The sequence below is a fragment of the Odontesthes bonariensis genome, chromosome 9 (assembly GCF_027942865.1).
Source record: "Odontesthes bonariensis isolate fOdoBon6 chromosome 9, fOdoBon6.hap1, whole genome shotgun sequence".
Taxonomy (NCBI): Eukaryota; Metazoa; Chordata; class Actinopteri; order Atheriniformes; family Atherinopsidae; genus Odontesthes; species Odontesthes bonariensis.
In genome coordinates, this window is record NC_134514.1 from 6,393,022 (window position 1) to 6,416,922 (window position 23,901).

At 43.3% G+C, this 23,901-nt stretch overlaps 1 protein-coding gene across 4 annotated transcripts in view; it reads left to right on the forward strand.

Annotated features, from left to right (window-relative positions):
* Positions 1-23,901, forward strand: part of fndc3a (fibronectin type III domain containing 3A) — a 52,310-nt gene that overhangs the window by 24,836 nt on the left and 3,573 nt on the right. For all 4 annotated transcript variants that reach the window (XM_075472864.1, XM_075472865.1, XM_075472866.1 and 1 more), the window contains 22 exons: positions 9,874-9,950; positions 10,049-10,295; positions 10,446-10,736; positions 11,246-11,304; positions 11,770-11,936; positions 12,030-12,089; positions 12,168-12,306; positions 13,672-13,725; positions 13,819-13,943; positions 14,112-14,286; positions 14,619-14,705; positions 16,512-16,650; positions 17,174-17,242; positions 17,341-17,459; positions 18,605-18,710; positions 18,899-19,074; positions 19,196-19,309; positions 19,415-19,564; positions 20,340-20,686; positions 21,293-21,505; positions 21,692-21,858; positions 23,391-23,515. In XM_075472864.1, the coding sequence (XP_075328979.1) occupies positions 9,874-9,950; positions 10,049-10,295; positions 10,446-10,736; positions 11,246-11,304; positions 11,770-11,936; positions 12,030-12,089; positions 12,168-12,306; positions 13,672-13,725; positions 13,819-13,943; positions 14,112-14,286; positions 14,619-14,705; positions 16,512-16,650; positions 17,174-17,242; positions 17,341-17,459; positions 18,605-18,710; positions 18,899-19,074; positions 19,196-19,309; positions 19,415-19,564; positions 20,340-20,686; positions 21,293-21,505; positions 21,692-21,858; positions 23,391-23,515 (3,206 nt within the window). The remainder of the gene's footprint in view (positions 1-9,873; positions 9,951-10,048; positions 10,296-10,445; positions 10,737-11,245; positions 11,305-11,769; positions 11,937-12,029; positions 12,090-12,167; positions 12,307-13,671; positions 13,726-13,818; positions 13,944-14,111; positions 14,287-14,618; positions 14,706-16,511; positions 16,651-17,173; positions 17,243-17,340; positions 17,460-18,604; positions 18,711-18,898; positions 19,075-19,195; positions 19,310-19,414; positions 19,565-20,339; positions 20,687-21,292; positions 21,506-21,691; positions 21,859-23,390; positions 23,516-23,901) is intronic.

Genomic DNA, 23,901 nt, shown 5'->3' on the forward strand with positions numbered 1-23,901 from the left:
CAGCCCCTCTGGAAAATGTGTAGTAAATTTCAGGCCTGCAGAGCGGCTGTGAAACTAGCCACTGGAGCTGGTTGAACAGCTATTCTCCATCTTTACGTTGCTTGTTTTTCACTGCTATAAAAGTAGACTTTTTACATCCGTTTCCGTCTCATTAAAGCAATGCTCGTTAGAAATGTCAATGACCCTGCCCTTCTCGCACAGCGGTCGCAGCAGCACAAACAAAGACCTCCTTAAGTCGCTGCTGTTCCAGTTTGACCGAGCAGATAAAGCGGAGGTGTCTCAGAGGCGCTTCAGTGTTAGCTTATACGCAGCGAGCCGGCGTCGCAGAACCAGCTGAGTGATGACAGCTCGGTTAGTCAGAGCAACGTGTTTTGTGAAGCTGGCTCTCCTTTAAAAACACGGGCTGTTTTTGGCCTGTGTCACTTCCTCTGACACTTGCTCAGAGGCATATCAGTGGCAGGCCAACTTCAGCCTCTCATTCCACCTCTTCTTTCAGAGGACAGACTGTGCTGGGAAAGCTCTCCAGTCCTGTCTTGAAACGGACTGTGTGAAAAGACGTATCGTAGCCTCTGTAATTTCAAAGGAGCGAGGCAGAGAAATATCATTTTTATTTATTTAAAAAGTTAAGTTGACTCAGAAAGCTCTTCAGTAAGACGTCTTGTTCAGTCCTGCAATACAATGAAACTTACAGTCGTTTAAATGTTTGACTTTTTATTTAAATGACTAAAACGGTGATAATTCTGTCGTACATTTATGTTTTTTGGCCTGACTGATGATGGTATATTAGAGGGTATTAAGCAGATAGTTGCTCCTAAGTCTTTCCCCCTGCTGTGGGCAGATAAATTGAACAACAGTGTAACAAAGGACAGCTGTTTCTAACACAGTGATTAGTGAATATGAGTAAGAAAACGATTCATCTTTGTTCTGTTTTGCAATAATAATCTATTTACAGGCTACTAGACTGCAACCATTAAGTAAGTGGGCTTGTTAGCTAATGTGAGGCTCCTGTCATGACAAGAATGTGGGGTGGGGCCAGTTCTGTCATCAGTCTTCGTTGCTCTATTCATTAATGCTCGCCCCATTAAAGTATTTATTTCAAAACAAAGATCAAATGACGCTCTCCTGTAACAGTGCAATCCCTAATTTCTGATAAACAAAGGATTGAGAATCTTGTTTTAAATGAAGCAAAGGCCTTCTCCCTCTGACACGCAACTCCGATTTTATAAAGTAAAGACTGCAGAGTAATGTCATTTATTTCATATGCTGCCTTTGGTACGGCCCAACATGATCTGTAAACTAGTTTAACTTTATTACTTGTAAAGCACAACAACAGCATTATTCATAATCTGTCCTGGAACAGCTGCAGTGATGATGCTACAGAGCCGCTGCAGGAAAACTTTACAATCCAACGTACACTAGTACAAATGAAGGAAGACTAAACCAAATAACTTAAATCAACATGTAAGATGATACAATTTTTCTCTTAAAGGAAATCGGCAAGTGTTGAATTACAATCATTTAGATGCTGGTGATCCAAAGATTTTCACCATTAACACCAATGGAAAAAGCTTATCGCTCTCATTTAAGGGAGTTGGAGTTCTGACCAATTTATATTTATATAAATATATATATCTAATAACCTGCAATCTCTGGGAAAAGGGAAGGTTTTGGCCAAGATGCAATGACGTACTTTTACAGAAATGCAATTCTGATCAGATAGATAGATGCATTGGGTGTCAGACAAATTAATATCATAAGTTGAAGGTTGTTGGTGTTTTATTCATGCACGTAAAAGCCTGCGTTCTACTTTAAATCAGAATTTGTTTGTAAAATGAAGATGTCAAGGACGCCGATGAATATTCTGGTGGCATGACAACAGTTTGCCCTGCTGAAATTTTACTATCGAATCCACTCTGCAGCTTATATTATACATTGTGAGTACAATTGTAAGTCAGTTAAAGATGCTTTGGGGCGCACCTTTAGTCAAACATCAAGACAAAACAGAGCGTTGCTGCAGATCTTTCTTTCCAGTAGAAGTTACAGCGGCTGTTGAATAGCCTTTCTTGTCTTTACTTGGTGAAAATGTTATATAATTGTAATTTTCTACACAAAAAGCTAACATAGTTGACACAAAGTATTCACTAAAAATCCATGTTTCTGGCCCTGGATTCAAATTGCTTCTGAACTGCAGCAGCTTTTCTCTCTGCTCTGTGGAAGTTTGTTAAAAGGCGCCCTCAACCTCTTGCTGAATCTGTTCGTACAATGAGTTTCAGAATAGCCCTTCCTCATTTTAGTTGTGTCGTCTGTGTTTTCACATGGGTCAGTCAGCGGTCACTTAAGTCTCCTGTCTTGCTGCCATTCATTGGCTGTAACTCGAGTACCATGAGATCTCTGATGTCACATGCAATCCCTCAACATAAGAAATTGCGCATCTTGAACATGTTATGCAACACTTTTTATTGAAGCCAGAAGCTTTTTAAGAGGCTGATCAAACACATTAACCATACTTAATGAATAGGTCTTTTACCAAACTTGTTTTCACAAGCCTAGATGTGGGATGCAGTCATTGTTCTGTCTGCACTGGCCATGAAAAGAACCAACCCCACAGTCGTTTTTTTCTAAAGTTGGAACCGTAAAACTTTTCCTGACCTTCAGACGTAACTCTTCCTTAAATGTTGGACTCTCTACGTTGTCCTGAACATTATCATAATTATAAAGGCCTCAGATTTCTGATTGCAGAATGATTATAGCAGGATAATTACCTTTTTTTTTTGGTCGTTTAATAAGTGTGACTACTTGATTTAGAAAAAAAAAAGAGTTAATCAAAATATAGACTAAGTATATAAATCCAACAGTAATCCTTCCACCTGAATGCTGCTCTCGCTGTTTAGTTCGGCAGATGATCCAATGAAAGGTCTTCCAATGATCTATCATATTGTGAACAAAACATATTGGATAATTGCAGTGTTTAGGAACGTTTTAAAGGGGCAGAAATGTGGTGTTTGAGTTCGACGTGAAGCTCATTCTTGTTTATCCTGATGGGAGTAATTTCTTTTTCCACAGTTGTTCTGCTGGCTTTGTGACAGCAACAATGAAGTGTAGCTCCTACGTGTTTTTCACAAGCGTGAACGGAAGGCAACTTGAGCAGTTGTAGGAGGTAGAGTCGTGGGGCTGTGGTTGTAAACCATGAGGATAAATATTGGTTGCCTGGAAGAACATGTTTGTTTTTTTACTTTCTTAAATTGTGTTTTTGACGTAAGAAGGTGTTAACACAATAAATGTTTATGAGAAAAGAACTTTTGACACCAGTGTCCCAGGACGAGGAATGTAGTGACATATGTTTGGACCAGTATTGAATAGTGCTGTCGGTTTTAGGAAAATGACTTGTCTGTGGCCTTTGTCGATACCTTGTGGCATATGTGCATCACAATAAAACAGTAGGCCTCAGGTATTCATTCAGACTGGATGACAAAGCAGCAAAATGAGAGACAGAAGGTGATGCTGCACAGCCAGGATGGCGTCTTAGTGTGTTCTCAGCAGGGGCTCCTCTGCCTGCTTTTGTCTGACTGAGCTCTAATACCAGCCCTCCATTATGAGCGGAGTAAAACTTCTAAATAGGGAGCAAGAATACATAGTTTTTCCATCAGAGGAAAAACCTGGAACTAAGAGGTGCCACATAGATCAGTGTGACTGCTACTAACTGGCCTGTCACAGGGTGTACTCATCTCTCTGTGACGTGAATAGAGGGATGACTCACCGCTTGCAGTGCAAAGAGGCAGGAAGATGAGTGTGTGTGTGCGTGTTTTAGTGCGGGCAAGAATTTATGTGTGTATGTGGTTGGTTTGGTTTGTTGTTTGAACACAACAACAGACTATCTTTGTTCACTTAGGCATCTGTTGTGCATATATGCATGCGATCATTCTTAACCCGAGAGTATGCTGACGGGTTGGAAGGACAAAGGTAAAAGTCCAACGAAGTGGTTTGCGTGTGTTTTTCAGGATCTAATCTATCCTGTAAAAATTTTTTTATTTTTTTCCAGTCTAACGACTAGATGTGCATAGCAGCCATGTGACGGGGCATGGCAGCCTGCTTAATAGGAATAGACAGTCTTGTAACATGCAGTTTATAAAGGGCATTTGCCTTTTTTGATATCTGCCTTGAAGGTGGGATCTTTGGTGAAGAGAGCTAATTAGAGTAGCCATTTAGCATCCTTCTGCTCACCATCTCCCTCGCCTTAAGGGGAGCTCTGTATGCGAGGGGACGTGCCCTCATAACTTCACCCCAAGTGCTCCTTTTGTTTCCCTTTTCCCAGAATCTCTCCTACAAGATTCCAGATTTAAGAGCTGTATCAACAGCATCTGTAGCCACCTGATAAGCTTGGTGACTGATGAGGCACGTCAGCATCAGGACCATTGGGCTGATTAGATCCACTTCTTTATCTGAGTTAGCCTACTGGTGATTCACCAACACTTTGGATGATTCATTCTTGGGGCGATGGCATAAAGCACTGTGTAGTTCCAAAATGATTTTTGAGCCTGCTACAGATGTGCCACCGAACGTAAGAGACCCACTTCTTGACTGGAAGTTATTAGGATAGAGAGGACACATCCTCATTCCTCATTATTCCTCATTATAAATATGATTGAAAACACTGGCTCAGTCTGTAACTATGTTGTAAGCTGATGTTTATTTGCTCTGATATCGTAGCTGTGGTGTAAGTATATGTTCCCGAAGGCTGAATTAAAATACTGCATGTGGTTTTACAAATGAAGATTTTATTTCTTTGTATCGTAAAAAATAAATGGAATCGAATATGAGTGGCAAATGATATACTAGGGGGGCCTGGGACATATTATCAGGATATTATAATTATTATATGGTCCTTACCAGGTCTTAAAATGATGTAAATACAACCTCCAGTTGAACAACAACACATGACACATTAAAAGTTTCCGTAGTTTGCCTGTTTACACATACAGGTGCGTGCAATCACGTTGTAAAGGAGGAAAGACATCAGCAGCGATCTTAGAGGAGCACTTGTTGCTGCCTATCAATCTGAGAAGGGTGATCTAATTTCCAAACAATTTGGAGGATGTCTGAGGGGCCAGTACCGAATGTATAGGGCTGCCAGTGGTCCGTCAATTGGTTTATCAGGGTTTTTAAAATTCTCTTTCATTTTACTGGCTCGCATTATCGTATAATTGAATTATACAATCCACATGCACAACTGTGACATTGTTCTTTCTCACTCACGGCACCCTCTCACTGACCCAGCTCATCACATATGGCTCACATAATTGGAGTGCAAACACATCAGACACATTGGCACTTTCCTTTTATGCTCCTCAGCTCCCCCCACCTAACTCAAGGACATGTACACCAACGTGCGTGCAGATGAAGAAAGATGGAGCCTGGGGTTCATTTTCCCATTGCTACAAGAGTTCCTTAAATCATACATGGGTTTGGGGATCAACTTTTTGTTACCGGATGGAACTTGAGAGGAAACTAAGGTTTCAGAGTGGAATCTTTATTTTCATAAACAGAGTCAAATGCTTCATTTAAAAAAAAAGCTCCATCCCTACAGTCATGGCCTCCATTGCTCTGGTTTAGTCTGGCTCGGAGAGGCAGCCGCAGCAGCAGGGTGTGATGTTCTGTAACAAGCAGTAGCATGAAGGTTACTGATTCCCCTTCCTTCCTGTAAACATTATTCATACCACTGGGATTGTAAGAGCTGTGTGGATGTCTTGACATATGAGGAAATCAAAGTTTATGAACATCTAAGGGAAAAAGTCTATTTTTAATAAATTCTCTTCTGCTGTTTACTGCACAGCTTCTTCCCGTAGGCTGTGGTTTACACACAGATCAACACAGAAAGCTGTTCCCTCTTTGCGGTTCCTTCTGCTCTATGTGCTGCTCGGATCCTAACCGGCACGAGAAGCCGCCTGGCCGAGGGCAAGTGTACACTTGCGTAATCTGCTAACAGAATGCTACACTTATTGCAAATTAGTGCATTCCTTATTAATGGAAGATGTTTCCTGCCTGAAAGAGAAATGTGCAAAATCACGCTAAAACGGGACCATTTGCCACCGTCATCACGGAGGGGAAAAAAACTCTGTTATGGTTTACTATTGTAATTATTACTTTTCTGTTTTATTGACAGTTCAGTACTTGGTCTCTTTTCCTTGCTTGGCAGTAATTATCATGCTGAGTCATTTCATCTGTTTCTTTCTCTTGCCTAATTCCTCTCCTCTTTACTTGTGGATGTAGACAATTTATTAGCTCCAATTAAAAATCAGGCCCACTCCATCTTTTCTGGCTCACAGTCGATGATGTGAGATATCTCATATGAACCTGCTCTGTTTCTCTGTATCATTATCCCCTCTTGTCTGCTTTCCTTCATTTTACCACCCTCCTGTCAACCCTTTGTAGTACATCTTCTCTGCTTCATTTTATGCCTCCAATCTAGCCGAGGGTTCATTTGAACATCTGATTAAACCTGACAGTTTGCTTGGGTTGTTGCCATTATTTCAACACCACGTCGCCCTAAGTTTCCCCCTGTTTGCATTATACCTCAGTGAACCAATGCGAAGCCCCGCTTGTTTGCTATTTGTATCCATTTTCAGACAGGAGGACATGGATGAGTGCTCCTCACAACAAATGCACATCCATGTGTCGATGTATGTGAGCATGTAGAATACCTGGCCTTTAGGGTTCTCGTTTGTGTTTTGCTCCTTTTCTTCCTCCCTCCCTCCCTCTCGGCTTATGTTTCTCCCGTGGCTGCTTCCTCTGGAAGGCTGGCACTCCACGGCCACGTCAGCACTACCAATGCTCCAGTTGACTCGGGAAGGGGAGGGGGGATGTGGCCGTTTTTTATTTATCTGATCTCAACACGCTTGTGCGTCAGTTTGATGTAAAAGACTGAGTGCCCCCCCCCCCCCCCCCCCCCCCTCAATGTCTCCGCCCTACCTTTGTTTTTCTCTCCCTCCTACAGTAACATAAAATGCCAGTCTTCTTATTCGTACACTCTCCAAGTCTGTATACGCTTAGATTTTCAATCTAAATAGACGAAACATTGGACACTAATAAAATTCATCACATTTACTGCTGGTCAGCATCGGCAGCACTAAATACAATTGCCTTAAACAGTCATTAGGCAGGTGCATAGCTGAGTGCTGTTCAGTGCAATATTCACCTAATGTGTCTTAAAGTGAGTGGAGTTAACAGCAAACACTTTGAACACTCACTTAAATTACATTGTAATATTAAATCAATTATGAACAGGCAATTGTTACTGGGTTCACTCAGGCTGAGCTCCTCCACGCTCCCTGATTTAAAACTGTGTCCATCTGCATGCTGCATGCTGTGTTTTCAGGTGGACATTTGACTCTTGGGTCTACCGGTTGTCTGTTTTATGCAAAAATATTTATCATCAGGTATAACAGGTCTTAAATACTTTAGTAATGGCTCGCAATGTTGTTACTGTCTAGTCCAGAATAGTTGCTTGACTGTCTCTCGACCCGAGTGGCTGATGGTCAGTGGGATAAGATCCTAATATGATAAAACACACCTTGTGCTTGATGGTATTAAAACATGAAATGGCAGATGTGTGTGTGATCTGTGTGCATTCCTCTGGGATTCATAAGGCAGCTGTCTCTCTCCTTCTCTGTACATCGATGACAAACCTAAGAATTGTTTTTTACTAAAATAATCTCTTTTTCTGTCAGAACCCCCTTTTTGATCTCCCAGATGTGAACTCTTTGAAATTCTCAGCTTGTCTTTCTCCTCCTCCCTCCTGCCTCAAGTCAGTTAAATGTCATCTTACAGCTAGTAAAGGGAATTTATTTGTCCACACCAGGTCCCCAAAACAGACACAAAATTGACTTCCAGCCCTAAAATCATGAGCTGACCCTCATTAATTTGACCAGTACAGATGGAGCCACTATGTTGGTCTGAATTGATTTTTTTTATTTTTATTTTTTTTATTTATTTTTTTAATCTAAGGAGATGGTCCAGCACACTTTCCAGTCATGACATCCCACCCTGCCACATAGCCCCTCATATGGCGTACAGGGCATCACTTTCGATCACCAAACTGCCCTGTTTTCACTTATTTCAAACACATCCCGCTCCTCTGTTGAGGTGTTCAGTACAGCTGTGGTCTCTGGACCTGGCATTCTTTGCTGAATGCCCTGCTGCCATTGAGCCCTACCATAAATTCTGCTTTCATGCATCTTTGTCATCTAAATGGTTGAAGTTTATATTCCGGTTGAACAGTACTGGGTACATAGAGAAACGATTCTTAGATTTGTTTAGTCTTTGCACCACAAACTTAATCACCCAGAGAGTTAAATCAACATTTTGAATCAGCTTCAGCAACAACTGTATTTGGTAACCCCCATGGAGTTGGGCTTTATTAGCAGGCTTAGTTAATAGCCTCAGCTCGGTTACCAAACACTGGAATTGTATCCATCTTTCTTTCTGTTACTCCCATTAGAGCTCGAGGCTGAATGACAACACCTAAAGCCCCGTTTTCCTCTATGCAATCCGGTACGGGTCGGTTCAGAACGGTCCGCTTATTTCAGTGTTTCCACTACCACGAAAGTGTACCAGTCCCATGGTACCCGTAACCATTTTTGTAACCCTTCTGCTTGGCGTACTGAGTACACAGGACCGGTTCCAGGCTCTGCTCTCCGTTGTTGGTGAGGAGGCTGTGCAGCAGGAGCTCGATGGCGCTGTGCGAAACCAAAAAGTTTTCCAGCCGATTGCCACAAAAACGGCAGAGAGTGGATTCAACCGGACCGCGAGCCGGTGTCGCATTAAGCTGAAGAAGCTTCGGAGCGACCGACGTAGTGTCGCTTCTGCATGCACTCCGCCCACCCCTGAGGGTCCCCTTTGTACAGTGGGAACGCAAAGCTGACCCCAAAGCGACCGACCCGCACCGATACGAAGTGACCCGACCCGTACTGATAGTGGAAACGAGGCTTAAGAGAAAGGCGCCAGGTGTCAGTGGGACTGTTGGAAGTTGCAGGAAGTCATTGCATAGGCTATCCTCTAAAGCCATGACCCCATAATAGCTGCACATTGAGAGGTGCTTTCTCTCATTGCACAATTATTGATGAAAAAAGAAGGATAATTTTCCCTCATGGATTATCCCGGGAGGTCAGTGAATCCCTCTGGTCTCCTGCATAATATCTGGCATTGGGGTCCTCAGTGTTTCTGTCTCGGGTTTAAAAGAAGAGAAATGTGCTAATGTACAAACTTGGCTCTGAGATTACTCTCTGTTAAGAAACAGAGCCTCTCCAAGGCTTTCTGCTGATCTGTCACTTCTCTGAGCTGAGCTAAGCCATTGGACTGGCCCCTACAACAGAGCTGGAAAATTTGTTTCTCAGCACTTTTGTAAAGTAGTCCTCTTGCTTTTGCCAAAATGGTCAACAATGCATTACTTTGCCTTTTCTTACCCAGGCACATTTAGGGTTGGGATACTCCCTAACTGGTGGTATTCACGCCATGCCAGCTGTCATATGCTGAGTTTTTGAAGATGTGAAGAGCTTTTATGTTTACCCATTCTTACAGTAGTTAAAGCCCATATGCCATCTAAAATACTAAAGGAAACTGTTTCCATAAAAATGTTAGAAGCACCACCGACACAGCCTGGTCTTATCAGGTTTGACAATATGCTGCGAATTTGGAACTTTTGACCCAGTGCTTCGATATCTCTGTATCTTTTCTATAACTCTTGGACTCTGGCTTGGAAATGGAATAAATTTCTGCCTTATGTGCACCTCCCTTAGCTCCTCCTTAGCATATTTACCACAGATAAATCCGCTGCTTGAACAGAGAGGGTGATTGATCCTATTATCTCTTCCTTCATAGGTCCTGCTCAGGTTCCCATGATGTCTCCAAATGGTTCAGTGCCTCCCATTTATGTGCCTCCTGGATATGTTTCACAGGTATTAATTCCAAACTCTTTCCTGTCCAAAATGTGTTAAGGCCAACTTATATGAAGTATTAGCAGCTTTTAAAATCTGTAATGTCTGTTTCCTGTTAGATCATAGAAGAGAATGGAGTGCGGCGGGTTCTGGTTTTACCTCAACAACCAGATTTCCACCCAGGGGGGCATTCCCCTCTCCACCATCCTCCACCTCCACCCCATGCACACATGCCTGCCTTCATCCCACACCATGCCATGATGCCCCACCCACCTCACCTGTTTACAGGCATGGCAGGGGGTGTGGGCGACTTGAGCTCCCAGTACATCCCTCAGTACCATCCAGCTCATATCTTCTCAGAGCAGGGTGAGTAAGAGTCTGCATTCAGGTCCAGTGAAGACCTGAGTCAAACTGTCCAGTCTTTTAGCCTCTTCATCTTGAAGATACTTCACTACTGAGCTGTCTACTTGTATGGCCGTTTTATAATTACTTGTAGGTTTGCTTTGTTTTTTACAGTCTCTACAGATTCTCACTCGCAACATGGACGCCCATCGTTTGTTCACAGAGACGATAGAACTAACAAAACACACGAACGTCTTCAGAAGAAGCTGAAAGAGCGTCAGGGAGGTGGAGGAGGAGGGCAGGTGAAGGATAGCCCTCCGTCGTCACCTCAGAAGTCCTGCAGCAGTCCCCCAGCTGTGGACATCCACAACGGCATTAGTGGGAAAGTGCTCGATGCAGAGCATAGACATGCTGTAGCCTGTCCGGACAGGCAGACTGGCAAGGGGAAAAATGGAGAGTCGAAAGGTGAGCAGCAGAGGTTTGCTCAGGTTTTACAGTTTGGTAAACTGATAACGTAACTGAATATTGCCATGCGCTCACACAAGTTGGTGATACCTTATGACTTCTTAAAGATTGGTGAAATCCTGGGTTGGCTACCATTAACTTAGTCAGTTGTTCTTATTATTGTGGACCTAATTAGCGAACTTTTTTTGAATAATTCCTTTTGGCGAAGTAAAAATGGAGTCAGGACGTGTTAACCTACTAAAAGTAGCTTAAATTGACAATATTATCTTCTTCAGAAAACAAAACTAGTGATGCAGTCATAAAGTTACCCCCCTTAGTAAACCTTTTATTAGCAGTTCTTCACTTGAAGAATTCATGTCTATAATTGATGATACAGAGCACTCAAAATCTGGTCAAGACAAACGGTGAATATGTCAGTAATATTTACTTGGTTGGACGTTGATGTAAATCTGTTCACATTTTCTTTGTCATGGTTTCCATGATGTTCTCTACCTTCTCTTTCTCCTCAGAGCTAGACAAAGAAGCTCAGGCCCTGCTCGCACTTTTGAGTACCATCAGTAAACCAACGGTTGGTATTGGTCTTCATCTAAATATGACATGACTCTATGTGGCGGTTAACATCTAAAAAGAATAGTTGCTTGACAACCTTGGAAAGTGCAGCCTCAGTAGACAAACCACACGAGATTCTTAAAGGGCTGTGAAATAAACTGTGGGAAGTAGAAGACTAAGGTGAGGCCCCAGGGCAGAGGGTTGGAGTTACAAACTTGACCTCATTGAGTTATTCCACATATCCCCACCACCCCCCACCCTCCCACCCCACCGGCAGTCGAGCTCAGACTATTTTTAAACCTCCTCCAAACAGAAGGAAAAATCTCTGGTTTTGCAAAGCACATCTCTGCAGCTGGGTACCCTTTGTCAGTCGCCTCATTACCTTACATATTCCGATACCTCTCAAAGACTTGAGTACTTGTTTGCAGCTGGTGGGATATTCTTTTAGACATTTGAATGACATGTGAATTTGTCATTTTGCTAGGTGTCAGACATCCAGGCCAGAGGAGCAGTAGTCAGCTGGAGTGCTCCCACCAAACCAGAGAACGAGAATGGCAGCATTGAGGATGACTGTAGCCCCACAGAGCCCCTCAGCTTTGAGGTCTCTGTCTCAGTTAGCGGCAAAGATGGGAAATACCAGAGCATGTACTGGTGAGTGCAAACAGCAGAATAACACAAGGGTGGACGCAAATTTGTGTGTTATCAAAAATCATGGAACAATATTTTTCTTTCCCTTTGATGCAGCGGGGAAGAATTAAATGCAACTTTGGGGGACCTTCGACCAACAACGGACTATCATGTCAGGTTGGCATAACCCCCTGCCCGCTTTAACTTCTGTCAACATACAGAGGAACCTTGTGTCAACGCTTTGTTTTTCATCAGGGTCCAGGCAATGAGTAACTGTTTACTGGGAAGCCCATCAGAGGCTGTGAGCTTCACCACTTTAAGCTGTGAACCAGATCCTCCCAATCCTCCCAGGAAGGCCAGCGGGACCAAGAACACACTTGTACTCCAGTGGAAGGTAAAAAAAAAACTAACTGGACACCAGAATGAATGTGGCCCCACAGTATATTAGCCTAATATTAAGTTATTTTTCATTTTGGCACAGGAATGATGTCAGTTTGCACAGCATCATGAATACAGGTTTTGTGATTCTTACTAAAAGTAGAAGAATTAGGTTAAATGACTAAAATGTAATTGGTTAAAACCCCTCAAAACTGTTCAAAGCTAACAAACAATAAAGCACCCCCCACACACAATCTTCCTGTCCTTCACAAAAGTTGCTGAAATCATCTTCAGTGTTGGGCTTCTTCTCATACTTTGGCTTAGATTTGTTCCATTGAGAAGAAGGATGGTGGTAGCACAGATTTTAACAGAGATGCATCAGGAAGTTCCACGCTTGCTCAGCAAACTTAATTGAATGACATAAATCTTGTGCGTGCATCTAAATGCACCTTTTTTATTATTAGCCGTGCTGAAAGTTGCTTCTTTTATTGGTGAAGCCTGTCACAATCACCTGATTGCAGTCATGTAAAAATGCAATTATCCTTATAAATGTCTGTTCACATGCATTAAATCATTGTGCACTGGAACCTGTCCCAGCTGCCATTGGGTAAGAAGTGGGCCACACGGAGACAAACAACCCGACAACATTGACGTTCACTCCAGGGGTCAATATAGAACCACGCATTAACTCGATGATGATTTTGGACCCGGAGAGAACTCGCACATATGTGGAGAGAACATGCAAACTCCACACAGAAAGGCCCCAGCCTGGATTCGTCCCATGAACCTTCTTCTTTTGTGAGGCAACAGTTCTAACCACCACATCACTGTGCAGCCCTGACTTTCAGACACTTTTAGCATCATTTTTTTCTTTTCAAAAAGTACCTGCTGAAACATGCAGCAACCTTTTGAATTAAAATGAATTGCTCTCAGTGAAGGAGAGTCCCTCTGTGCTTCGAGCACAGGGAGGGAGACTTTGTATCGGTGCGTTACATAATGATCATATGGGTCCTCTGCGGTAAATTAATGAACAAGGACCCAAACACCAGCTTCAAGGACGTCAATGTGAGTTAGAGAGTTGGTTTGAGAGAAGAAAATGAGGGTATTATCTTGCTTCTGATCTAAGAACAATAACTGAAATGAAAGTATAAGTTTAGGACAAAATAGACACACTTTCCCCACCTAACAATTATAAACAACCAATGAAAATTTGGCTGGCTAAGATTGTTGTTGTCAGCTAAAGCTTATTTAGCTGAACCCTAGTTTGTTGCATTTAATCATGGGTCAAATAGTCAACAACTAGAAATTTCTGAACATTAAAGAAATGCATGTTTGTGGTGGAAAGTGAAATGTAATACGCCGTGTCTGCTCCACCCTATAGGCTCCATGTGACAACGGCTCCAAAATTCAAAACTACATTCTGCAATGGGATGAGGTAAAGTATCATCTATCATGAAGCTTCATTAAGTTTTGGACAGCTGAGATTCCTAGTTGCTCGGTTTTTACCTCGGCATCTCGTTGTCTTCAGGGGAAGGGCACAGGTATTTATGAGCAGTGCTACTATGGACCTCAGAAGCAGTACAGAGTGACCAAGCTTACTCCAGCCTCAAGATACTCCTTCCGCCTTGCAGCAAAAAACGACATGGGTGTAAGGTAGGTGGCATTCTTTCTCGGATGGCGCCCTGACTGTTGTCCATTGTTATGTTGCTGTTTCTTCCATTCGCCGTCTCTATCTTTATGTGCTCGTGCGTCTCTCACACGGTCTCTGCTGTCTCTTCCTCCCATTCTGTCCCATCCTCCGTCTCCCTCTGCCCTCCCCAGCGAGTTCAGTGAAGTGGTGGACCTGTTCACCTCATGCAGTGTGCCATTGCCACCCTTCCCTCCAGAGCTGGAGATGGCAGGTGTGACCTGGCTGTGTGTGAAGTGGCAGAGGCCCAGTAGCTCTCCCAAAGAGGATGACATCTACTATATTTTGGAGATGGAGGAAGAAGGTTCGGTAGGTCTCTCAGTTTCATATTGTTCATATAATTTCCTATTTTCCCTCTCTTTTGTTGACTGGACCTTATTTACTCATTGGCAGTTTTTCCAGTTGACACTTTGACAACCTGTAAATGATATAATAATAGCCATTTGTTGCGTGGTTGATATGATGTGACACTCGATCAGAATCAAGCATCCACCTTCAGAGATGGCTCCTGTTGGCCAACAGAGGAGTTCCTTTTGCTCCAGTAATTGTTTCTCCCTCAGACGGCTTTTTCTACAATGATTGTCAAATAATTCATGGCTCAGCGTATTGTTTTCTTTCTTTCTCGTTTGTCATTGTCCCAGGGGTATGGCTTCCAGCCAAGCTACGACGGTGATGAACTCTCCTGCACTGTGAGGAATCTCCACAGGAGCACCAAGTACAAGTTTAGGGTAAGCAAGCTCTTTGTCAGCGCTGTTTATCTGAAGGTTTAACATTGGAAGTGGCGTTTGTATGTGTGGAGGGAACAGGGTTCAGGGAGGGAGGGAGGGATGCTCAGGCCCACGATGGCCCTATGACTCATCTGTTTACAGGATTCAGCCAGCAGAACAGTGGGCAACTGACAGCATCACAGGAGGACTCCAGTGTTGATCACATGCCAGGCCCCAGTGAGAAGCTCGGCAAGCGAAGTGTTTGACCAATATGTGGCCTTTTGGCTTGCAGTTATGTAACAGAGTTGAGGGACAGACTGTTTTTTTTTTTTTTTTTTTTTCCTCCATGTCACTGTATCTCTGTTTCCTCACCCTCATTCTCACATTTCCACCTATCTCATCCAACTCGTTGATCTTTTGACTGTAAACAGTCTCAACTAATTTACTAAATGACTCACAAGGGATCACAAGTGATCATCCTCCATATTTTGGTGTCGGACCCTTACGCAGACGGATGTCACTCCTAATGATTAAAATCTACATAAAGGCACTCCAATCAGAAAAAGGCTTAAATAGCTACAATCAAAAAGTGACAGACTGGATGTGAGGTGAGATGTTGGTCATAAAACAAAAGGAACAAAGATCAAAGGTTTATCAGACAGATTTGTTGTTTTATACTTAGAAACCGTTCACCATTGTGTAACCTCTGTTTGAGCCACGTGTGCCTTTGTCCCTACGTCCTGCTGCCATAAATATTATAAATGCCATCAATTATGCATGATTTAAAAAAATAAATAAATAAATCCTTAATGGTGGTTTATGGCAGAAATTTTTAATGAGTGCAAAAATGATCCCCAGCAGACATTCGGTATACTTGGGTAACAATTAACGCTACATTGCCCATCTGTAGTAGGACTCTTTGTTGTTTTCTTTATGAATAATTGTACAAACTCTTTAAAGATTGATGCAGCTACTTGTCTCGTGTTTGAGCACAGTGGCTGCACTTTGGGATGTTGGATGAATTGTTGGTGTGCAGCAAGCTTTAGTTGTGATTATGTTTTACAAATAGTCCCTTTTAAATATATAGGTGTGTTTTATAAGTTGCAGTTATCGTCTGAAGTTGACAGCTGGATTGCAGGTATTTTGCTGTGGTTCAATTCTTAATAGCTGTTATTTTCCTGCAACGGGTGGCTGTTTTTATTCTGCCCACCGCCTCAAAGAACATGAAATCAAGGTTTTACTCCATTCACCAGAGGAGACTGTGCCATAGGTCTGGTAAATATGGTGCTGATGGAAAAGTTTTTAACATCTAACCGCACCACCTCATGCATAAATGATAGAAATCCATCTTGCTCATTCCTCTTATCCAGCTGCACAGTGTGAAGGGAGACGAGGTGCTGTGCAGTTTGTCATGGCGCAGTATGAATGAGCTCCACACAGCAGGCTATCAGAGATTTCTGTATTTTTGCAGATGTTTCTCACTGAAATGCAAATGCCACCAAAGCTGTATTGCCTCGTGGCATAATTGTATACTTGTGGCTTCTAAACAGTTTTGTTGAAAATGTGTAAGTGAATGATTCTTGTTCATAACATGGTATTTTCCAGAGGTAATTTTAGCTGAATGCACACTGAATTAGCATTTCAGAGTCTAATTAGTGGAATAGAATCGTCTATTGTCATTGCACAACAACATTGAATGTAGTTCTTGCTATCAGGAAACGTAATGTCTTTATTACGCTCGCCTTCTACGACTTTCAAAGCAAGCCGTTTCCAATGTTCTGACAATGATAAGACTGCTTATTGCATGTGTTTGTACACTTTCACCAGGTGGCAGCATACAACTCAGAAGGGAAGAGTAACCCCAGTCAGGTGGTTGAGTTTATCACAAAGCCAGACAGGCCCACCTGTCCCTGCAGACCTGTCATCAGAGGAAGAGTCCTGCCCAACAGCTTCAGAATGGCCTGGGGTGAGCTTTCCTCCCAGACTCCCTTCATAAAACCTCTCAGTCTTGCATGTAGATGACAACCTGGCAAGTCTAGTTTACTGATTCACTTTTCTTATGGAGCTCTGCCTGACATTAGATGAGACGGATCACAGCCCAGGTAGTCTGTACTATAGATGATGTACCGGTTTCTCCTCTATTCAGACATCAGCCAGAATCCCTCATGCACGTCAGTGGGCAAACACATCCCTCATCGCTGTGTACCTGGTCTATGCTTCCATTTGTCAAATGGAAGAACATGTCTGCAGTTATAATAACGTTTCATTTCTCTGTGCGCCCACATGAGTTCCAGAGGTTACTTTCAGGAGGAAAAGGGGCCACATCATGTTTTACCTACAGTAGCATCAGGAAATCACTTCTCATACGTCTTAATTTTACTGACTTGCTTCAGGACACATTTAAAAATGTGTTAAATTCTCATGTGGATAACCACACAAAGCAGAATGTTTAATATGATGCTGAAGTTTTCTTTTTCTTGAAAATCTAGAGCCGCCTAAAGAGGGTGGCGGCGCAGAAGTCACAAAGTATGTTGTGGAACTGTCTGAGGGGTTAAGTGGTAAGTTACACAAGCTTGTGATCAAACGCCTTAAGATTTCACTGTGTTTCACTGAGACCGTTCTTATATGGTGGTGATTTAAATCGATCTGTTTTTAGGTTTGTCATGGGGGCTGGTGTACTCTGGGCCGGCTCTGGAACATGTCTGTGAGGGTTTAAAGCCTGGCTGCTCCTACCAAACACGAGTTTACTGCCTGAGCGAGGGGGGGCAAAGCCCGGTGAGTCATTCGGCATCAGTACACGTGCACATGTGATGGTGTGTGTGTGTGTGTGTGTGTGTGTGTGTGTGTGTGCCCATCTTTGTGTTTCCACACGAGAATTTAAAGTGTTGAATGATCGCTTATAATTCAATGGATTACAGCTTAAAATATAATTAATTTGCACCTTTTTTTAATCATTATCGTCATTAATATTACCGTAACTCATATTGAGGTGGAATTGGCCTCCAAACTTCCGTATTTCTACAATTGTTACCGCAACTCACTCTAGATTTTCTTTAGTTTTGCACATTTTTCCTTTTGGCTTTTTTCATTATGGACACATTTCTTGGCTGTTATTCGTTTTGCAGTCGTGAGGGCAGGCTGCCACTGTTGATATGATTTGATTTTTACGCTTCTAGATATGCATTCTATTTATGAGTTTTGATAAGAATTTGTCATTTATTCAATCTCCTATAGTGGAGAAATGAGATCACACTTCCTGGTGTACAAGACAAAGTCTGCTAATCGATTAGCCCTCTCTGCGTGTGTTGGAGCATGTTTTTCTATTTTTACTTAACCTTTATTTCCCCAGGAAAAGCCCCATTGAGATTAAAAATCTACAGACAGACACGTCAACACACATAAAAACTGACGGATGTGTAAAATTTGAATCCAAAAATCAGGCAACGGATAAATCTGCCTCCAAGTTTATTTATTTAAAAGCCTCCAATGGCACCATGTCATGAAGGATCGCGGCTTAATTCTTCATCAGTTCAGTTTCCACATGCTCTTCATTCATTTCTCCATCAGCTGTTTAACGTGCATGTAGTTCAGATGGGCTGGGGAAGACACATGAGTCATTGAAACAGTTCCTATGTTTTGCTGCAGCATCATGTGACGCAGTATTCACATGCTTTGCTTTGCCATAGTTTTATTATTTCCAGATAATCTAACTTTATCCATGGGAAACTCATTGTGTACGCTGAAACAATGCATTCATTTTTGTCTCCTCTGGTCTGTTGTAGCCTGAATCAGCCTGATAAGCTGGGGAAAATGACAATAGTATTCAGTGTCTTTTGTGAGGGCGAGTGAGAGGAGGGTGTGAAATTGTCAATTTGTTATTTTCTGCCGCTCTTAATTGGTGTGTTGTATTCCCTCGCAAGCTGTCAGAGACCCTGCAGGTCCAGACTCCTGCAGTGCCTCCAGGGCCCTGCCAGCCCCCACGAGTGGTGGGCAAGCCCAAAGCCAGGGAGGTGCAACTGCGCTGGGGTGAGTCATTCTTCTCCAACTTAGATCTGTGTGGGATGCATTTCTAGGGTTGGTTAATGTATGTATTCGTCTTGTGAACTACCTCAAACTGATGAGTTTTGATTATGCGGCATCTTTTTACTGCGAATTTTACAATTTGTCTTTGAAAACCTTTTTCTAAATTGCACTGGTTTGTGAAAATTTCCCAGGTCCCCCCCAGGTAGACGGTGGAAACTCAGTGTCCTGCTACAGTGTAGAAGTGAGTGGGCCGCAGTCTGAGGAGAGCAGGGAGGTTTACCAAGGTCCAGAGCTGGACTGCTCTGTGGGAGGATTAATGCCCGGCAAAACCTACAGCTTCCGGCTCAAGGCAGCAAACAAAGCTGGGGTGAGAACAAACTGTTAAAGCTAATCCGTCAACGGGAAGACAGATTTTATTTCTTACTTATTACATCATAATATACTTCTACTGTTGTTTTTTAATACTCATTCTTCTTTGGCACCACTAGTTTGGGCCTCTTTCGGAGCGCTGTGATGTTACGACTGGCCCCGGAGCCCCTGAGCAGTGCAAGGCCCCTTCAACCACATGCAAGTCCCCCAGCTGTGTTGTTGTGAGCTGGGAGGTAAGACCAGCTTCGTTTTTGTGTATAACATGCATAGTTCTAAGATTATCATGGAAAAATGGCATAAATTCGCACATTGTAATCAGTGCTCATTGTGACTTTTAGGCACCTCCGTGCAACGGAGCTCCGGTGACAGAATATCGTCTTGAGTGGGGAGCAGCAGAGGGCAGCATGCAGGTGTGCTACAGCGGAGCAGGACTCAGCCATGAAACCAAGGGGCTCCTGCCAGCTACCAACTACTTCTGCCGGGTGCAGGTGAAGTTTAACAAACACTGTGCTGGCTTTTTATTTTAAAGAAGCCTCTATTGATGACAGAAACAGTCGCATGGCAACACAAAAATATCGTCATGAGAAGCAACAAGAGCTTCCCAGTGACTGTGAGCGTAATTTGGACACCAAGCCAGTTTTGTATGCAACAGCTGGAGCAGTCCTTCCTTAATTGTCCGATCCTTTGAGGCATCCGTTCAGCTTGAAGTGGGCTGATGAGCAGCTTGGCGTGGATTCTTTTATCCTTAAAGGAAATGGATGACTCACAAACCCATATTTCTCACCTTAGGTTTTAGATGATATTATAGGAGAGCGTGTATGAGAACAAGTCACAATTGAATATCTCCGCATATTTGGAAGATTTCTTTGGATTTTTAGTTGTTGATTAATGACCTCTTGAACTCTATTTATTTTTTCTTTTTAACATGCTTTTCATATAGGCACAAAGCTGAGGATTAAATTTCAGTTTAAAGAGCAGTTACGTAATTTGTACATTTTCTTTCTTTCTTTTGGCTCGCCATGTTGCCAGTCAGGTATTTAACTTGATTTGCTTGCCCTTTAATGGCTTGTTGACAATTCCATTCTCAGATCTATGTTGCTGATGTTTTAAAAACAAAAGAAATGCATCTTTGTTTGGCTTTGTTAAAATGTTTACACTGGAACTCCACCTTGTGGATAAAAAGGGACGTTGCGCGCCCTCACATGTTGCAGGTTGACTGCTGACATTGGTGTGTTGGGCTCACTCTTGTGTCTTGATGCACAGGCTGTCAACGTGGCCGGCGTGGGGCCCTTCAGCGAGGCGGTGCTGTGCCAGACGCCGTGCTCTGCGCCCGCAGCTGTCAGCAACATCTACGTGCTGAAAGAGTCCGAGCTGCAAAGGTACAAGACTCTGGCTGATGCAGATGATGACGATGAGGAAGAGGATGGTGGTTCGGCGCCGCCACCTGTCTTCTCTCCATCCACATGCCTGGGTATTTGCTGGGATCCTCCATGTGATCACGGCTCTGAGATCACTTCCTACCTGATCGACCTTGGAGAGAAACAGCCCATTGTTGTTGGCCCCGTCACCAAACACATCATCCAGCATCTGCAGCCTGACTCCAGCTACAGGTTGGTGCTTCTTTGGGATCTCATGTGGTTACAGAATGTGGGATCACTCACATTTTAGCATTGGAGTCCTAAACGTGTTGTAATTCAATAAGATATAAGCATAAAGTCTCGCCCATCACACCCCAAACATTCTTAAAGTCGGGTCACGGTCTGCTTTTTAGGACATAATGATGCTGAAGTAAGCCTACATCACTTCATTCACCACTTTTCCTGTCCTTATTTCCTGTCCATCACTCTGGAAAAGGACCAAAATGTCCAAATCTGGTCCAATCGTTATGCTCCCAAGCAAATTTAAGCTTTTTTTCCCCCCACAATTAGCCTCACTGATGAGTGAGCCGCTGTTTGTGTAGTTGTAAAACCATTGTGTTTTGTGCCCCCTAAAACTAAAACTTTTTCTTCAATAAACCTTTCAGATTTGCAGTGAAAACTTGCATCACTTAAAAATGTTACCTTTCCCCCCCTCCTTTAGTGTCTCAGCCCTTTTGTGAAAAAAGGGCAGAATATGTCTTCTTTAATGCCACTTTGACAGGCTCTGCTCTGTTCAGGTCAGGTTAAGAGCAGTCTTTGCAGCTCTTTGAAGTTTTCTCTGCTCTAATTCTCTCTTAGGCTCCGGATTCAAGCCCAGAATAGCCTGGGAACAGGACCCTTTAGTCACACCTTTAAGCTGAAGACAAAGCCCCTTCCCCCACAGCCTCCCCGCCTGGAGTGCACCGCCTTCAGCCACCAGACCCTCAGGCTCAAGTGGGGCGATGGCCCGACCAAAGCTGCCACCTCAGATGCCCTCCAGTATCAGCTGCAGATGGGAGACAAGAACGGCAGGTCAGTGACCTGGTACATTGCTGACTGGGGGGGGGGGGTGCCCTAGAAAAGTGCCCTAGAAAAAGGAAACTGGGATTGCTTAGGCTGCTGTATATTCACGCTGAGGTTTTTTTTTTTTTTCTCCCCAAAATGAATCTTTGCTCATTAAATCGGTTCTCTGGATTCTTCATGTTCCTGTCATTGCAGATTTCTCTCCTTGTATAAAGGACCATGCCACACACACAAAGTCCAGAGGCTTAATGAGTCTACCTCTTACACGTTCCGCATCCAGGCCTTTAACGAGGCGGGCGAAGGGCCCTTCTCCAATGTTTACACATTCACCACCCCACGCTCTCCTCCAGCCCCTCTGAAAGGTACAGTGTCGCTGTTCTTTTCTTTTCCTTCTTCTTCTTCTTCTTCTTCTTCTTCTCTCTCTGTGCAACAGTTCTCATCATCTTCACTAACACTTACTGCTGACAGCCAGTGTGCTCAGTTTTTAACCTCATTTGACCAAAGCTTGACTTTCATTGGAGTAAGACTCACCAGCCACAGATTCACTTGTCGGCTGTCATCGGGAGTCGGGTTGTTCAGCTTTATGGCTTGTTCTCTGCCAGCCTCTGCAAAGCCTCCTTTTGATCCTACTCGGTGAAGTCAATAATGAGGATAAAGGCTTTATTGTCAGTGTAGCAGCTCTTTAGAATCGGGCAGTCATGTGCCAGAATTGTCAGTGTTACTTAACACTGTTTGTCTCCACGGTGAAGTGGACATAAACAGTTCAAGATAAAGTCTAAATGCCATCAGGGCCTGAAGTGGATTGTTCTGTTATTACCACAGCACTTCACTTGTCCACTACAGCCTGGTATTTTTATATGTTTTGCTTAAACTCCCTCCCTAATGCAGTATATGAGCTGTTGAACTTTGCAAATGGGGGGAAAGTATATGCAGTTGTTAAAGATTTGACGGGGGAGGGGTCAGTTAGTGTTTTAAGAATGACACAAAGTAAGTGTTGTGGGTGTGTTTTTGCCCCAAAGGAGCCTTTCCCCCAACTTAAAGGGATAGTTCGCCTCTTTTGACATGAAGCTGTATGACATCCCATACTAGCAATATTATTTATGAACATCTTCTTACCCCCTGCTGCGTCCTGTGAGCCGAGTTCCAGCCTCGTTTTGGCGTTGACAAAGGTAGTCCGGCTAGTTGGCTGGGGCTTAAAAAATAAAGCGTCTTGCTCCTCAAAACAATATGAGTTCAAAAGAGTAATACATTTGCATCACAAAATCGTTCATCCAGAAAAAGGCAGACCTCCCAATCGCTTGGCCCTATTTTCTTTGCCTTCATATCAATGTGTACAGCTACCTGCCGACAGCCGCACCTGTTACGGTGTTTACTGCTTGGTCTGCATTACGGTCTGCACAGTTTACACAGCCCGCAGTGATACGAAGGGAGAGAAAAAAAGGGCCAAGAGATTGTGAGGTCTGACTTTTTCTGGAGAACAATTTTGTGATGCAAATGTATTACTCTTTTGAACGCATATTGTTTTGAGAAGCAAAACGCTTTATTTTTTAAACCCCAGCCAACTAGCCGGACTACCTTCGTCAACGCCAAAACTCGGCTGGAACTCTGCTCACAGGACGCAGCAGGGGGTAAGAAAATGTTCATAAATGATGTTGCTAATATGGGATGTCATACAGCTTCATGTCAAAAGAGGTGAACTATCCCTTTAATGGATTGCCACTTTTAAAAGAAGCACAATTAAATGGATGTTCAGGTGCCTTTTATCTGGGATTACAGGTAGAAGTAGGAAATACTGTCACTCGTATTCATCTTTTACAAATTGACACCTTCTTGATCCAGCAGAAGAAGTTTTCTCACTTGTTTAATCGAATTTCCTCCCACCTTTACTTCCCAGCCCCTAAAGTGGAGCGTCTTGACGACAACTCCTGCGAAGTCACATGGGAGGCCCTACTGCCCATGAAGGGGGACCCAGTCACCTACACCTTGCAGAGCATGATGGGGAATTCAGAGTTTAAACAGGTACTTCTGTAGTTGTGTGAAAGTTTAGTTCTGCCTCTTCGCGTCCTTCCCCGTTACCTTCAGCTGACCTGCCATCCATCACAGCAGCCTTTTTAATGCACGTCAGGATACAGATGGTTTCGGGCTGTAATCTTTTCAGTGTGGCGCTGTGGCGTTAGTCATCGCTGGCTTTAAACTGCCCATTTATGCAAAGGTCATTGATACATGAGGTATCCCAGGTGTCTTCATTCCTCATAATGGCCTGCAGCCATGTTAACATGGAGTAATGGCCACTGCAGGCTTATGCTAATCTCACCACATCATGCACTGCAATTGAATCAGGAAGCTGAAATATGTGTGTGTCCTGCCCGTTTGTTTCCCTCCTTATTGTTGGACACAGTGGCCTC